The 17,483-nt window shown below is 46.1% G+C and overlaps 1 protein-coding gene across 4 annotated transcripts in view; it reads left to right on the forward strand.

The window, feature by feature from the left end:
* Positions 1 to 3: 3 nt before the first annotated feature.
* The window catches only part of SMURF1 (SMAD specific E3 ubiquitin protein ligase 1), a 51,195-nt gene continuing 33,715 nt past the window's right edge, over positions 4 to 17,483 (forward strand). For 2 of the 4 annotated variants that reach the window (XM_080383874.1, XM_080383877.1), the window contains exon 1: positions 5 to 3,990. In XM_080383874.1, the coding sequence (XP_080240000.1) occupies positions 3,936 to 3,990 (55 nt within the window). In that variant the 5' untranslated portion in view covers positions 5 to 3,935. Of the gene's footprint in view, positions 3,991 to 17,483 lie in introns of all 4 variants that reach the window. The other 2 variants (XM_080383875.1, XM_080383876.1) reach the window with 2 other exon arrangements.

The raw sequence follows: 17,483 nt of genomic DNA on the forward strand, positions 1-17,483 counted from the left end.
CAGGTTGCTGCTCCATCCTTGTATCATTGATGGCTTGTGGAAGGTTCTACTAGGACTCTTCAGCCCCTAGGGTTTGAAGCTATCTCATAGGCTTTGCTCCATGCAAGGTGGAGATAGCAGCTCCCTCCTTCCTTCTCTGGGGCTCTGACTCTTCAAAATGACCCTGGGGTGGGGTCAGGGCTTTGCTTCCTCAGATACAGTGGGAGGTGATGTGACAGGTAGCTTAATCTGAAGGGAAAATCTTCTCTCCAGGAAGCAGAACCTCTTCCTCCACCCTGGCTCTGTTCCTCAGAGGATTTATGCATTTCTCCTCCAGGCCACCTAGGAAAGAGGGAGTCTGGTTGCACTTCATGCCCTGCAAGGTGTGCAGCCCTGGTTGTGTGCGCCAGAGCTGGGTGTCACTTATTAAATATTAAAATGCTGGAACTGGTGAATCACAAAGTGCTTCCTGGGTTTTATTTCTTGGATCCAAAGCTGTGTACTTAAAACTGTGATAAAGCAATGCCTGAACACGCAGCTGAAACGAGCGCCTGTGAAAATCCGTTGTTAGTGCCCACGGGTTAACACGAAGGGCTCAGGCCGGGCTGTGGTACCTTCTCGTTGCTGATGAGGCTGCTGTGGCATCTGGGAGTGGTCAGATTTCACTAGGTAAAACAAATCTGAGGCAGGTGCTTCCTCAGTGTAAATGGAGATGCAGACCGGAGCTCAGGTCCATGCAGCCGCCCTGACTTTGGACCGTGGTCCAGCACAGGGCATCCCACGTGGCTTTTGCCACGGTCAGGCAGGGCTATCCCTTACAGGTGCTCATGCAGCAGGGTTGCTGTTTGCTGATGCTCTGCTGACTAAAAGCAAGCTAAAAGGAGAAAGGGCGAAGCTATTTGACTTTTTTCCTGCTTTTCTGCATGTGCTGGACATAAATCTGCAGTAGTGGTGTTACACAGAGCCCTGGGACCCACCGCTGTCTCCTTAAGCTGCAATAAAATATTGTTCCTGTCACCCTGAATGCAACGGAGAGGAGAACTTGCCCCTTTTCTTAAGAGTGTCAGTATGTGCCTGCTGTCCCACACCGCAGGGCAAGCGAAGCAGGGGAGGTGTTTGGGGAGGTACTGCTGCTGTCTGCCATGGTGGCCAGGGAACTGGATCCAGTGCCTGCCAGAATGGTGATGCTGCTGGGCTGTACCTGCCTGCTGCTGCATCGTGGGTGTGTGGGCAACCTACAGGCATCTGCTTGCCCTGTTAATTGGAGCCGTTCTTTGATCACTGCCAGCTCTGGCTCTCCTGCCCAGGGCGCAGGCAGTAGCTGCCGTGGCAATTTTGGCTCTGGTGCTCTGTGCTGGGGGACTGGGGCCACCCACTCCTGATGCGATGGAGCATCCATGGGGACCAGCAAGGGTGAGATGCTGCTGTGCTGCTTCCCCAGAGCAGCATAACCTCCCTCCAGAGATGCACAAAAAAAGTAGCTTTTCTAATTAAAGCATCTTGCGTCCTGGCCCCAGAGGAGCATGGTGATGGCTGTTTGGTCCCCACGTCACAGGAGAGCTGGAAAAGGTGCTGCCAGTGCCCGTAGTGGCCTCTTTGCCCTGAATTAGGACCCAATTCATTTATGCAGATGGGGCAGGTCTCTTCTAAAACACTTTTACGCCTAATTGTTTTGCACCACCACAGGCGCTCCCCACAGCCTCCCTGGTACCGTACAGACTGGTTACCCGGGTCTGGCTTCGCAGGAGTGGGTGCAAGGGGGGTTCTGTGGGGGTCCCAGGGGCAGCACAACCAGAGCTACAGTGCTGGAAATGGCTGGTGAGACAGGAGAGGAGGTGGGAGCGATGGCTTTGGGTGAGCTCGGCTGGGCAGGAGGCAGGGGTCTGCCCTGGGAGAGCAGCATCACGGTGCGGGGACCAAGCCAGGTTAGCGCTGTGGGGCAGGGGAAGGCTGGGGAGGGGGATTTTAAGGAAGAATTTGGCTGGGAAAAAGCACCGGCCGAGCTTCCAGGTCTGCTGCTGCGCCTGATGCTTGGTCATAAATTGTTGAGGCTTTCTCCTCTTCCCCATCCCTATTTTGCTTTCTCCCTGGAGTGCATGGGGAAAGGCTTTTTCCTCCTCTTGCTCCCGGGAAGGGGTGGGCAGAGCGGAGCAATAAAAGCTGGGTAGTTACCGCTGAGCCGGGTAGTTACCGCTGAGCCGGGTAGTTAGTTACCGCTTGTGCTGGGACGTGGGTACCCTGGGCATGCTCCAGCGCAGCCACCCAGCCTCAGCCACTTGGTGTGAAGCAAGGCTGTCCCCAAGGCTGTCCCCCATACAGGGAGCCCGGAGGATGCTCGTGCGTCTGGAGGGGTTCAGGATTTAGGGATTTTTCCAGGGAACGCCATTTGATTTCTGGTGGGAGTGAGAGGGCTGGTTTATGGGATGGTTTGGGGTTTCTCTTTGGCAGTTCATTAGAGGGCCCCTATGTACTCCCACTGCCACCCTGCATGTCACCTCTATGCCACCCCATGCATGCCACGTCCTCTCCATGGCACAGCCATGTCACCCCCATGCCATCTTCCATGCCACTCCCACGCACCCCTCTGCACCCTATGTCACCATATATGCCACCCATATGCACCCTGGCTGCCACGCTGCATGTCACCCCTGTGCCACCTTCCATGCCACCCCACGTACCCCACATACCTTCCATGCCACGCTCCACGTCACCCCGTGCCATCTTCCATGGCACCCTGTGCACCCTGCATGTCACCCCCACATGCGACTGTACACTCCCACATGCCACCCCTGCTGCCACCCTGCGTGTCACCCCTGAGAACACCTATTCACCCCCACTGCCATCCTGCATGTCACCCCTATGCCACCTTTCATGCCACCCTGTGCACTCCACGTCCCCTCCATGCCACAGCCATGTCACCCCCATGCCATTTTCCATGCCACCCCCAGGCACCCCTGTGCACCCTGCATGTCACCTTGCATGTCACCCCCATATACCACCATACACGCTCCATGCCACCCCTGCTGCCACCCTGTGTGTCACCCCCAAGGGCCCGTATTCACCACCATGCCACCCTGCACCCCCGTGCCACCCAGTGTCACCCCTTTGTCACCTTCCATGCCACACCATGCACCCCACATACCCTCCATGCCACCCCATGCCATCTTCCATGGCACCCTGTGCACCCTGCATGTCACTCCCACATGCCACTGTACACTCACCATGCCACCCCCGTGCCACCCTGTGTCACCCCTATACCACCTTCCATGCCGCTCCCAGGCACCCCTGTGCACCCTATATGTCACCTTGCATGTCACCCCCATATACCACCATACACGCTCCATGCCACCCCTGCTGCCACCCTGCATGTCACCCTCAAGGGCCCCTATTCACCCCCGTGCCACCCTGAGTGTCACCCCTGGGCCACCTTCCATGCCACCCCACATCCCTCCATGCCACAGCCGTGTTACCCCCATGCCACCTTCCCTGCCACCCCCACGCCACCCCCAGGTCACCCCCCGTGTCACCCCATGCCACCCCTCCACGCCACCCCCCAGCACCCCTGGAAGCCCTCATGTCCCCTCTACGCCACCCCCAGTCCCCCCCGTCGCCAGGGGGCGCTCCCCTCCTCCCCGAGCCTGTCAGCCAGCGCATGCGCCCTCCCCACTCCTCGACCTTCCCATAATGGCGGCTGAGGGGGTCCCGCGCGGCGCTGCGTGCTGACGTTACACCCCGCGTCGTGCGCGGGGCGGGGCGGGGGCGGGGCCAGCGCTCTCCGCGGCCGGGCCGGGCCGGGCGGGCGCGTCGGGCTGAGGCGGCTGAGGCGAACGGCGGATCGCGGAGGCCCGGGGGCTCAACGGCATCGCCACGAACGGGCGGGCCCGCATGGGGGGGTTGCGTAGAGCCGCCGGTTGATCTCGGCGCTGTTGCTGCCGCCGTCGCCTTTTCTCGGCGCGATGTCGAATCCCGGTACCCGCCGGAACGGCTCCAGCATCAAGATCCGCCTCACAGGTAACGGGGCGGCGGCGATGGCGGGGTGTCCCCCCCCCACCTCACTACATCGCCTGGGGCCCGGCTCCCCCTCCCCTCACGCCGACAGGCCGGGGAGGGGGCGGCCGCCCCCTCCCCGGCCTGTCGGCGTGAGGGGAGGGGGAGCCGGGCCCAAGGCGGGGGGGGGGGGGGAGGGAGGGGGGGGCAGCGGCGTGAGGGCAGGCCGAGGCGGCGGCGACCGAGCTCCCCTCCTTACCTAACTTTTATCAGCCTTTTTTTACTCCCCCTTCCATTTCCGTGGCCAGGCTGAGCCGTTCTTAAATCCTATTTATTTATATTTTTTTCCTGTCCCCCGTCCCCCCCGCCCCGGTGTGGACTCCCCCGGCTGCTTCAGCCCTCTGGGGCTGACACAAATTGGGGGGGGGGGGGAGGCTTTTTGAGGGAGGGAGGGGGGCTTTTTGAGGGAGGGAGGGGGTGTCCCAGCAGGCCAGGGCACCCTGTTCCTTCCTGGGGTCTCTTCTGTACATTCCCCCATGGGGGGGTCCCTGTGACACCACACACACCAGCGCCCTGCTGCTTGCTGGGGTCTCTTCTGCACCTTCCCTGTGTGTGGGGGGGTCCCTGTGACACCCCCAACAGCCCAGGGCATCCTGCCCTTCCTGGGGTCTCTTCAATACATTCCCCCATGGAGGGGGGAATCCCTGTGACACCATGCACACCAGCACCATGCTGCTTGCCGGGGTCTCTTCTGCACTTTCCTTGTGTGTGTGTGGGGGTGTCCCTGTGACTCCCCCCAGCAGCCCAGGGCATACAGCCCTTCCTGGGGTCTTTTCTCTGCCTTCCCCATAGGGAGGGCCTTGTGTCCACCCCTTCCAGCAAGCCAGAGCACCTTGCTCCTTCCTGGGGTCTCTTCTGCACCTTCCTTTGGCGGGGGGGGGGGGCTGTCCCTGTGTAACAGCCCCACACACACACTTTCCAGCAAGCCGGACCACCCTGCCCCTTTCTGGGGTCTCCTCTGCACCTTCCCCTGGAGGAGATCCAGGGACACCTCTCCCACAGGCTGCGTTCCAGCGAAGCCTTCCATAATGTGCCTTGCTTTGCTTTAGTTAATAAATCCCCCTCAGCCTTCCGTGTGCCAAGGAGGAGAACTTGGTTGCTAGTGAGGAAGCATGCGTTTAGTTGTTTTTAGCTTTTTTTTTTTATATAGTGGTTTGGTTTTTTGGTGGGGGTTTTTTCCCCCTCCTTCCTCACAACTTGCTCTCACCTGGCAAATTGTGCATTCAACTTCTGAAGCTCCTTCTCCGAGTAAGAGGTGATGCCAGAAGCAGTATGTGTCGTGCCTTCTTACGAGGCCTCAGCGAGGGTGCATGTATGGATAAGCCAATTTATGTTGCACCCTGAAAGATCTGGATTAAGACTTCTGGAAGCTGCTCCGGTTGATGCTGAGACTGCTGCTTTAATGGGAAGAGACATAGTTTCTGCTTCTTGAGACTGCTGTATGAATTATTAATAAATAAGGTCCAATTCGGTCTTTCAAAGGCAACAGGTGGATGCTTGGAGATCTCTTGGGCTGAAGGAGCCACGGTGCTACTCTGGGTCACTGGTATTGATCTGTATAGAGCTCTTTCTGTGGGTGCATAAAACATTGTCAAATAATGAGAAAACGGCGCTAGTTAAACTTCAGTTACAGGTTAACTTGCTTCTGGCATATAACGCAATCAGTCAGAAGCAGCTCTTCAGAAAAAATCCTGGTTTTCTTTTAATCCTTTTTTTTTGATTCTGCACTGCTTGTGCTTTAGAGGACCAAAGTTTGTGAGGATAATGTAAATCTGAAAATCCTTTTCTTGGACGTGACAAGGCTGAAAATATTTTTAGGTCGTATGGATGATGTTTGATCTGAAATTAGATTTGTGGTGATGTATACTAAATGTCAACTCAGTCATTAATGTGGCTTATTTTTATGCAAGTCAGTCAATAAAAATGTGAGTAAAGTCACTTGCGCCGTGGTCATAGCCCTTCTTCTGAGCTGGAGGATATCATTTAAATAACAGAGAAGCTGTTGGTTTTAATTTGAAAGAATGAATGCTGCATCAAAATGCTTTTTTACTTTTAGCATGCACTAGTCTACTTCTCATTGTCCTAGCTCAGAACATTTTCTAGAAGAGGCTGAAGTTTCAGTTTATTGAGCAACTTTGTGCATTTAATTTTTTTTCCTCTCCTTTTTTAATTGTATTGAGGAAATCTGCCTGTTCAAACACATCTTCTGTTTTTACAAGCGGGAAATCTGGGTAGTGTGACAAAAATTGCTGTATTGAAAAAAAAATTGCTTTGGGAGGGGTTTAGCTTTAGAATCATTAGGCAATGCTGTATTCTTGGCTTTGCTGGAGACTAGTGTGCTGACTTTACCTGTTTCAAATAGCTGTAGTTAGTGTGGCTTTTGTTTTCTCATCTATTTCGCTATAGGGAGATTTGTGCAGATTTAAATCAAGAGAGAGGACCTCTTTTGTTATGATTTACTACCTGCATTGTGTTTCCTGTGATTAGAAACCTTTTTACATTTTGCACTACTGAAAATAGCTGTGTAAATACCACTTAGTCCAAAGATGCTTGTAAGCCTTACTTTAGTGGTAGAATCTTTCATGCTTTTTTAAAGACATAATTTTTTTTTTCCTTCCTATATTGGAAAGGTATCTGTAGTAGCAGAGTGTTGGGATCATTTAATGTGAATATATCTAAAAGCTGTGGATCCTCTGATGATTATCAGAAATGATCTTCCAGCTTACACAGAATGGTGTCAGTCCTGTCACATTACAGACCGTAACAAAGTAAAATGTCAAATAATGGATCCTGTTTGGAAATATATAAACAGAACCCCAACATCAGCAAGTAAGTTGGATGGTAGGTTACTATGGCTTTGTGTCCTATGGATCTCAAATATGCTAATCTCTTGTCGTATTTCAGTTTCTCCAAAAGCCTGTTCTTATTTCCATGGAGGCTTTCACCACTGCTGGTGTAGGAGTGGCCTTGTCTCTTGCTGCTTGGAGCAGTAGGCAAAGTGTGGTAAAACTTATTGTTAAATCTGTGGTCTCCTCATGTCTGTACTGTCATCAGAGCAGTGCAAGGGTGGCAGAATTACCGAAACAGGGATGGAAATAATGAAGAGATAATTGTGTGTCTGCTCAAAAAGTCTGTTTGGGGTTCTGCTGGGTCAGGGAGGAACATGATCCACAGGCCAGGGGACCTTCGTGGAGCACGTGTCTCTTTTTTACTGACATGCTTCTCTGAAACCTTTGTTTTCTGCTGCAGTCACTGCTCCCTGGGGAAGTTCCAAAGGGTTCATCATCTCCAAGTCTTACATATGTCTTGCTCGTACTGTTATATCACCCTGAAGTACTCGGGGAAAATTGCAGTCTCATTGTGCTGGGTATCAGAGACATTCCTATTCCAGGTAGCTTGCAGGTGAAGGTTGCAAATGGAATTGGAAAGCAGTGAAGAAGTGCACTAAACATGTAACTTTTCCACCAAAAAAAGCTGCAAGTTGTGTTTTGGCTTCATCGGTACGGGCTTTTTCAGCAGGGTCTCAGCTGAGGTGTTACAAGCTTGCTGGCTTCTGGTGCCTTTGTGCAACCAAGAAAAGATTGGGAAGGAAAAGGTGCTAGTTTAAACTTTATGGATCACTTCATAGACGGAGCAGGCAGGGGGAAGGATCTCCTGCATCAGGTCAGATGGCCGTGTCAAGGACTGATGGCGAAGCCAGTTTCTGTAACAGAACGGCCAGAGTCAGTATAACAGAATACAAGTAATTGTCTCCAAGCATCTCGTTTAGCTGCAGTTCAGAGTACTTGAGTATAAAAATGCATTCCTCCTTGGCAGACCTGCCCTGGGAGGGTGCTGGGCTGCTGGTGCTGGTTGTTGCAGCTTTGGAAGGAGGGTGTGGGTGTGAGGGGGAGGAAAGTGCGTGCCAAAAGCATTGGGGAGGAGTGAGGAAGATGATGGGCAAGCGGGCAGTTTCTGTGAGGTCAGGGGAAGGGCTGGAGGGGATTTCTAGGTGACAAGTATGATTCCTGTGAAAAGATGGTGGTGCTTAGCAGTAGCAAAGAAATGGAAACAGGTAATGCAGACAAGCATCTTGTACGCCACTTTCAGTTCGCTGTAGTCAGCACAGTTTAGGGAAGTCCCATCCACAAAACCTGACCAGTTAGTAGCTGGTAAATGGGTGGCTTCGGGTCTTTTTGCAGATATGCATTTGTAATTTAAGAAATACATAAAAGAATACAGCGACTTGAAGGAGAAAATAAAATATTACATTACCTTAAGAGCAGTGTTCGCATAGGATTGTTATAAAGGCACAGGTTAAAATGTGTCACAAATGTGAGTATGTTTTGCTTCCCTTTCTTGACTGATGTATTGCTCATTGCAGCAAAGTTAACTGACTGATCAATAGCAACACTAATATTGGTGACCTGGACAGTTTTATGTCCAATGTTCAGAAACAATGACTACCTGTTTAGGGATCTCTAGATCAGATGTCGTAAATACTTCATAGATAGCTGTAGTTTTGTGGTCGTACATTAGAAAGGCTGCAGGTTACAGGCTGCAAGTGTTGGTGCAAGAAGGCAGAAACAGCTGGCTGCTCAGCCCAGCCTGCCTTGGCAGTTGGAATTTAATATTGAGCCGGTTTCATGCAATGAGGAACATGGTGGGAAGCAGTAGTTTAGTAGCTCCAAATTTATTTTGCATGGTAATCTGGGAGTATGTCGAAATCTATGTCTGGTTATTTTCCTCTGGTAAGGATTTTCTCTGCTCCGCGTCTTCTGGGAGCAGGTTGCCTGGTTGTGGTTGGAGTGCTGGGCTGGGACTCGCCACTGAGCTTCGCCGCACATTTCCTGCGCGATGCTGAGCAAGGCGCTTAATCTCTCTGCTTCTTCCCCATTTGTGTTAGGAAGTAGCAGTGTTTTCGTGAAGGTAAATTTACAGCCGTTCAGGGTCCCTTGTGTAGGGATGGCAAAGAGGCTTGGGGCATACAGCTATGGGGACTTTAACAACAACAACAACAAAAATCTTGCTTTCATGGGGGGAAGTGGAAAGCGCAGCCTTTGCAGCCAGCCAGCTGGCATCTTTGGGCTGCCGGAGCAGGAATCCAAAGAGCAGCCTCTTCCTCTGGGCAGGCGATGGGTAGCGAGTCTCCTTTTTTGTTTCTCCCAGTAAGTCAAAACTGTGCCAGCACCATTGTCCTGGTGGAAGTAAATTAAATCTCCAAAAGGAGTTTGTTTGAATATCCCCCTCAGGCAGGGAAAGTAGAAACAATAGCTACTTTATTCCTAACTTGAAACTTTCTTTTCTCAAATTGAATGTCTTCATATAAAGAAATGCAATTTGGGATGTGCTTGTGCAGTTACCTAATGATTTCTTCTTTTTTATTCCATACTACCCAGCAGTCTAAGAACAGTTGTCTCATCGGTTTCCTTAAACAGTTTTATCACATTTCTAAAATTTTGTAGCATCATACTTTCTCTTTGTGTTGCAAAATTGCACATCAATTCTGGGATAATTTTTAGTGTTTCCAATTTCTCAGCGAGGAAGTCGATTTTTTTTCACTGCGATGTTATCTATGCTGGGTAGCTGCTGTCAGTAAGACAGCTCGGAGGCTGCTAAAACTGCCACTGTAAATAAAGATAAACGAGCCCCCTTGGCTGTTTCTGTAGCTGGCTGGAGGTGTGCTTGGTGGGTCGCAGGATGAAGCAACACTGCATGGAAATAACATCCGCGTGTGGTGGAGGTTTACCTGGATTGCTGCCCAACTTGAAGCCGGTCCAGTTGACATGCTTAACGTTGGATTAATCTGGTTAGATTACTTGCTGCTATTTATGGTTCTACAGCTAACTACTTGCTCAGCTGCCTTGTTGGTTTGGGCCGTGTTGGTTGAGGCAGCATGATAGGGCAGAGTAGTCTGGAAAAGATGCAATTAAGTCAGTTGATGTATACACAGCAGAGTAACTCATTTAAGACTAGAGTGATGAGAATATTAAAAAAAAAAGGCTAGAAGAGACAGTTCCATCTGCCATTTTTTCCCTAACTTAAGAATTTAATCTTTTTTGTTATGTTTTCCTATTATGATTCCTCTGGAAATGGTCAAAATATTACTGTGAAAAGGACCAAATTCTGGAGTGTCATTAAAAGCTTTTACCTGTATTAGTACTTTGATGTTTTTCATGAAAACTGATGCTGATTGATTCTTCCAGGGTAAAACAAGCTGTTATTGAAAATGGTTTGTTCTTTCCTATACCAGCAGTTGCGGGGAGACTCAGCAAGATCTTGAGTCTTGAGATACTTGTTGACAACCACCACGTTGTTTCTTCTGTCGTGGATCTGTTTAGGTTTTAGTGTATGCCTGTGTTGAGGTCCCAGGTATTGTCCATCAAGGACAGAACTACAGTTGATTGACTTCCAGCTCTTTTTACCTTGGTATCATCTCACCTTCTTTAGCATGTCTATTGGAAAGCCCAAAATAAGCATGCAGGTCGTCAACATCAAGCACTCCTGTTACGGCTGGTGGTGAGGAGGCTGTGCTGCTTCCAGATTATGATGTTTCAGGTGCTTACAAATGAGTTCCTGCAGATACTGCTGCAGTAACTCAAGGTGTTATCTCCTTGCTAGTCTGCTGACCCCCATTGGCAAATTTGTCACCCACCGCAGGAAAACTAATGGAAGAAAACCTGTGCTCGCACTTTAGCTGCTTCAGTCCAAATTCAGCTTTCCTGTGTAAGTCTAGCTCAAGAATTTAAACCAAGATGCTGGACCTTGGAAAGCTGAGGTGTGTGCATGTAGCCTTCTGTTAGGATTTGATTTTGGGAGAGAAAAACAGAAACAAGAGAGATTTCTTAAACCACAAAGCAAGCTTTGCTAGAGCTTGTTTACTAGTATAGATCAATTTACGAAAGATTTATTTAAGTATTAATGTAGTCTAAGAAGAAACCTGCACGTATGTTTGCTAAAGGAGAGTCAGTAAGTCCGTAACAGGTTAAAATGCTGCACGTTTTTAAACTTTGTTTCACATCTCTTTGAAGGGAAACTCAGCAATTTCTGAGAAGGGGATCCCTGAGGATGTTCTTCTCTGTTTTCCATATCTCTCTCTCTTTGTCAAAGTGTTAAAATGCAATAGGAGGACATAGCAAACATGTTGAAAGTTTTCCTTTTAAATATTCTCTTATGAACTGGGAACTACATTGGGAATATTTGAGGGTGTAGGAGCTGGATGATAAATTTGACGATACTCTCTAGTTGAATTGGCAGAATAAGCATGCATGCTGTTTTAGAAAGAATCTCTCCACAGGGCTGTAATAGCTTGATGCCTTCCTCTTCAGTAAGTCATTTTTGTCAAGTTAAAGGCCAAAATTCAAACTGGCTTGTTGTCAAGGACACTAAGCACAGCAGGCAAAAATCCCCAAGGCTACCGAATTCACAGCGTAGATAGATAAAGCTGGCAGAGCGTGGTTTACTCTTCCTCCCCTCCCCCATGAAAAATCCTCTTGCCTGAGCTTTTTTTGAGGATATGGACACTATTATGCATACTAATATAATTTAACAGAACGTATTTAAATGGAAGGTTTGTTCATCTGTTTGTGGGTAAAACAATCCGTTATTGTTTGGGAGTAATGCAAAAATAATGCACAATCCCCCCAGTGACCAGTGGTGCTGAGGGCGGCTCTGCCGTTCCAGCTGTGCTCACCTCTGCCACAGCTGGGGGGAATTGTCATTGGCAGAAGACCGGCTCCAGCATCAAGTCCCGGTGAGAACCAGACCTTTACGTTGGCTGAAGCGTGTGGTGAAGCGGTTCAAATGGGTTAAACTCACAGTCCTAAATTGTGCTGTTATGACCATAAGAAATGATGGAAAATCCTGTGGAATTAGGTGTTTGTAATAGCTTTCTATTTTACACTTTGGTTCCTGATTCTCTCGTAAGAATATACAGCAGCCCATTTAGGAATAAAGGCCGATGTTAAACCACACTATTAACTTCAAGTATTATTGACCACTAGAACACTCCAGGAATATTATGTATCCCTGAATGTCCTCGCGAATGTGCACTTTTAGCCATGGTTGGGGTTTTTGAATGGTAGATGTTTCTTTTCCAACTGATTATGAGGAAGCCGTGCTAAAGAAAATAAAATTTGTTTCTCTTTCTTTCATAGATAACCTGGTATTATCTTTCTGTTGCAGTAGTTTTTGCTTTGACAGGTAACTGGTAGTAGGTAAAGAAGTATTTCTGATAGGATGCAATCTTCTTTCCTCAGGTTGATGAGGTCTTTCTAGATGCGTTTTATTATTTGGAGTAAAATGGCATTTTTGAATGACTGAATTGGGAAGAATAGCATTTTCTTTGACCTTTTCATATGTTTGCGTTTTTGTCCTCCATAAAAATCTGACCATTCCTCTAATGGTTAGACTAAAATAAAATGCTTATGTTCTTATCAATGTAAAGTTTCCATCTCATTTACTTCACAAAAAGGCAAATTAAATTTGCATCTGTTAAAATCTATTCTTCTAATTACTTTCCCTAGTTTCCAGGACAGTATAATAAAAGCTGTCTTTTGTATTTTTCTCCTTAAAATAAAGGTTAAAAACCCCTTGAAGATAGCTGCTTTTTTATTTATTTTGAATTCAAAGCACTACTAACATCATTCTGGACTCTCTTTTTTATGCAAGACTCTGACTTTTCTTCCTCACACCCTAAATGTGGTCTAAAGCAAACCTGACATTGCAGCAGAAAATTCAGTCCCTGTGGTCTGAATGTTTTCACATCTTCTAGCACTTAAGGTGTGTGGCCCAAAAAGTTTATTGAAAAGGAAACATCTTTGGAAATGCACGTGCTCCATTTTCCTGAAGAGCAAAAGAAAAAAAAAAAAAGTCCAGACTGCATATGAAAATTAACTGAGTGTGTGGATTGTGCTGTTGCTTCAACGTCGGTTTTTGACTACCCAAGTGTAGAATTTAGAAAAGCGGGGAATTTCAATCTGATTCAGGCTTGCAGTGATTGATATACTGCCAGGGGAAGCCTTGTTCTTTACCCTTGCAACAGATGCGTTTTGTTTGGTGGGTTTTTTTTGCGTGTGCAAACATCTTTAGAAGCATGTGGGAACTCTGAATTAAAATACAGAGAGGTGTCATATTCTGCAAATATAAGTCTAATTAGCAGATACCTCATTGTTGAAAAGGGCTTCTTTAGTGTTAATGGGAAGAGAATCCATTACATTTGGTAAGCTTTGGGTTTGGAATTGGGTGGGTGAATATAAGCTAAAGGTCTGCTGTCAGCCTTTGAAAGAAAAACAGGGTGAATTTTTGGGGCTCTTGAAATGATATTTACTTCAGCGTTGCATGTAGTAGAAATTCCAAGCAGTATCTTTTGTGTCTCATTCTTTAAAATGTCTGCAGACAGGTAACTGTCTTGCTAAGTACTACGATGCTCATGTTGCTATTTCATGTGTCTGTAAATATCCTACAGAACAAGAGATCAGAGAGAACATAAATGGCTTGGTGAGAAAAAAACAAGTAAGTGCCTGAAGTATTGGGGCTTTTGGAATTTGCAGAGAACTTGGGTGTATCTAATTTTGCATCTCCCAGCTATTTCTTAGGTGAAGCATTTTTATGCTGTCATCTGCTGATGCATTTAACCCACCCCTGAACTTGTTTTTAATCGGAGTGAAAATACTTCTGTTGAGGTCCCACTTTCACAGATGAGTGCTGAAATAAGGTGAGATAAGGTTAAAAGGTATAAGTGACATTAGGGAGCTAGTAGGTTTCAGCGAGTGGCACAACTGCTTGAAACACAGCGTGCTACATCAGCCTATGACTGTACTGGGGTCAGAGGAGGAGTCCAGATTGTGAACTTGTCCTTTAATGACTTTGTTCAACTTGGTAACTGCGTGATGTAGCCAAGTCGTGTGGTATAACCACGCTCGGGTATAAATCTCTGCCCCTGCACCTTTTCCCAGAGATCCTGTAATTCATTAAATAACCCAACACTAAATTTGCTACTGTAAAAGCACAGGCTGTAGAACTAAATGTCTGGCTCTTTGTATGATGGACTTCTGCCTATTGTACAATAATTAACTAAAATATAGTGTGCTACATATACAGCTAATATGCCGTAATAGGAACACCTACATCTTTTCTTCCTGCTTTCTAAGATTTTTAGGGAATTGAATGTTAATAGACTCATTTCGAGACATATTAATTAGGTGCATCTGTTACAGCATGATAAATGAGCACAGGTATGAGAGTCAGTCAGCCAGGCTGACAGCAGCATGCAAGCCCTAGATCTGCTTAGGGTAATGTAATCAGTTCCAATAACTGCACCAGCGATAGCTCTTGGTAGTAGTGCTTTTACATGGTCTAGAAGCAGACTTAGGCAAACAGAATAAACGGGCACTTTTCTCTGTTGTGTTCCTTAGTTTAAAATTAAACTTAAGAGTTAAAGGTCTGTCTGGTAACAGGATAAATAATATTTCAGTATAATCCAACAGCTTGGCTTGGACTTGCAGTCACAGTCATTTTTTTTTAATTTATTTTTTTTCAATCACAGAAGTAATTTGACTTGTCTATAAATAATGTTTTGATAAACTTCAATAGAAATTAGCAAACTAGTCATCAAATGGGATTTATAAAAAGTTGCTTGGGAAAATGTGTTGTAAGTAGTCTGCAATTCAAGGCATTTCCTTCGCAGGATGCTTATCAAGTCTACATGTGCTACTTCCAAATTGAACTAGAACATAGATGAGAACTATTTTTGGTAGAAGGGAAGGGGGGGGGGGGGGGCGGGGGGAGAAAATAAAGCCCAACTTTGGAAAGTAGTACCAGGGTTTCTTTAATTGTTGCCTTAGGATGTACATCCTACAAGTGTGCAGAGAGACAACAGACTTGGAAACACCAGAAGGAGACACAGTAATCTGTGATGTTTGAGATGATACTGGTGTAGTGTAAACGTGACTGAAATAGTTATTGTAGGAGTGGTGAGTAAATATACTAGAAGCCTTTGAATAAACTGACTTCTCTTTGATAGTCCGTAAAAGTGAAGTAAAGACAAAATGTCCTGCTTGTTTCTGTGATGTTTCTTCACCAGGGAGGCTGTATCAGGAGCAGCTGCCAGTTTTAAGGATGGTCATGCTTCCAGATGCCAATGTGGAGCTATTTTTTTATGACAGCAGCAACCAAAGATCTGTGCAGGGAGTCCCGGTCATGGCTGCCAGCTTCTTCTGGGGTGGTGGAATTAAGTTGTTGAGATATCAAGGGGAAAAGGATCCAGCAAATATTTTTGCCGGGGTTTCTTCTGGATCGGAAAGCTGATATTGATCAGTTTTTTAGGCTTTTTGTGGCTTCACAAATCAGCCATGAAACCTGTCACACAGAAGCTGTCTACATATTTTGGGAAACAGGGCTGCCTTAGTTGACCATCAGGCTGGTGGATAAATTTATGGGACAATCTTAATCTTTCCAGAATAAAAAATCAGCAGTCTGAAAAAGAGATCGTACCTGTCATTCTCTCCTGACTAATTTTTGGCTCTTAACCTGATCTCAGTCAAATTTGAGAAAGGGAGAGACATTTGAGAAAGCATACCAGGTCTCCAAGACTCATGGAGATGAGTAGCTTGGTAGAACAAGTCCCCCCTCCTGAGGTTCACCAGAGCTGCCAGAGCGGGCAAGGATGGGTGCCTGGTCCCAGCTGTGTGGACAGGAGATGTGGAAGGAGTAACCTGGGAGAGGAGCTCTGAGGTAGGAAGGGGAGGGTCATCTATGTGTTAAGTCCACCACACACCTATTGGTGAATTAAACTCCTGATTGCAAAACTAGACTACAGGTGCTTTGGGGTGGCTTTTCCCCCCAAAAAAACTTAACAACGTTCTCTGCAGGGAACATCCAGATGACTTTATCAAGCACCTGTTTTATAATACTCCCTATATGGTTTTTTTTGACTTAGGGGTTCTGTTTTGCTTCTTAACCCTGATGAAATTGTGTGTTAATTCCTTACACAAAGGTTCATCTGCGTCCTGTGAGCCATGTCGCTTACAACATCAGACAATGCATCAACCTCCTACTGGCATTTTTTAATTAAAAGAACAGAACTATCGCTTCAAATTAGTGCCACATAGCTTATTTTAGTAAGGAGTGAAATGGTGTTTAAAGGTTTTTCTCTTATGAAAATGTTTATTAAATTTTGCTCTCTTTTGGTTCTATCTAGTAGTTTGTCATTCAGTGCTTGGACAATATCAGATCGCTGGGTGTGCGAGTCCTGTTAGTGATAGGAATGCAAATAAAAGGCTTGCTTTTAATATCTCAACTGTTTGATAAATAGGAACCACCTTCTTAAAAAAAAAAAAACCAAAACAAAAACCAACCAAAAAAAACAAAAAAACAAACAACAACAACAAAAAAATCCCCAAACACCAAAAAAACATTATAATATTTTATGGTTCCCACAAGGCAAGCATTAGCCTATTTTCAAGTGCATTCACTGTGTTGAGAAGGTAGTGAAGAAATAGATATTTCTAGGAGCTTCTGTGTCATGAACTGTGAAGAGATGTTTTTTGTAATCCTGTTCAGTGAAATTGTTAGGCCTCTGTTATACTAAATTACTGTGAGAGCAAGTAATATATCCAGTGAGAGCTAGCCCTAGTGAGAATTTTCCTCATACAGCATTTCATTTTATCAGGAATATTAGCACTCTTAACCATCCATGCCAAATGTAATGTATTGAATCTATTTAATCAATTTAAAATGGAAAGCAAATGTCTTAGGCTTTGACTGAACCAGCTGTCCTCATGCATTGCTGGTTTTAGATATTAAATTTTGGACTTTGCATGTGTTAATGTAGTAGTTTGGTAAAGAACGTTTTGTTTAGGAGAACTGTTTGCAGGATCCTGCAGCTGAGTGGTGTCACTTGCATAAAATCCCGTCTGAATATGAAACACGAATGTGAAGGTTATATAGGCAGCTTCAGTTTATTTATATAATACCTTTGATCGAGATATCTCAGAACAGTAGTGGAATTATAATTTATTGATGTAATGGCCACTGACATTTTGTACAAGGGAAGTAGCACACAGTTGCTGTTGCAGGCAAAGTGATGAATGTGTAACGTTGAGAAAATTGTAATCAAACATCCTGGTCAGAATAATGCACTCAAACGTTTTCATCAAAATCCCAGCCTTTGTGACTGAGGATTCATTCGGAATTAGAAAGGTTGTTTCCTTTGAGTAGCTTGCAAGTGGTTCTTTAAAAAAAAAATTTTAAAAATTGCCCAGAGAGGGAGGGCGGTTAAGCCACTGCTGAGAAACTGACTTTGCAATGAAAGTGTTTATTTTTTTAGTTAAAAAAAAATAAATAAAACTTTGCTAGATTGCTACATGCATGCTGTATGTTATCTGTTTTCATTCTAAACTCTGTTTTTATTTTGCTCTCTGAAGCCAGTCTGTAACTAAAACATTCCTGGCGTCTTTTGGCTGGAGATATACTCAAAG

This window comes from Falco punctatus, assembly GCF_963210335.1.
Source record: "Falco punctatus genome assembly, chromosome: 4".
Classification (NCBI taxonomy): Eukaryota; Metazoa; Chordata; class Aves; order Falconiformes; family Falconidae; genus Falco; species Falco punctatus.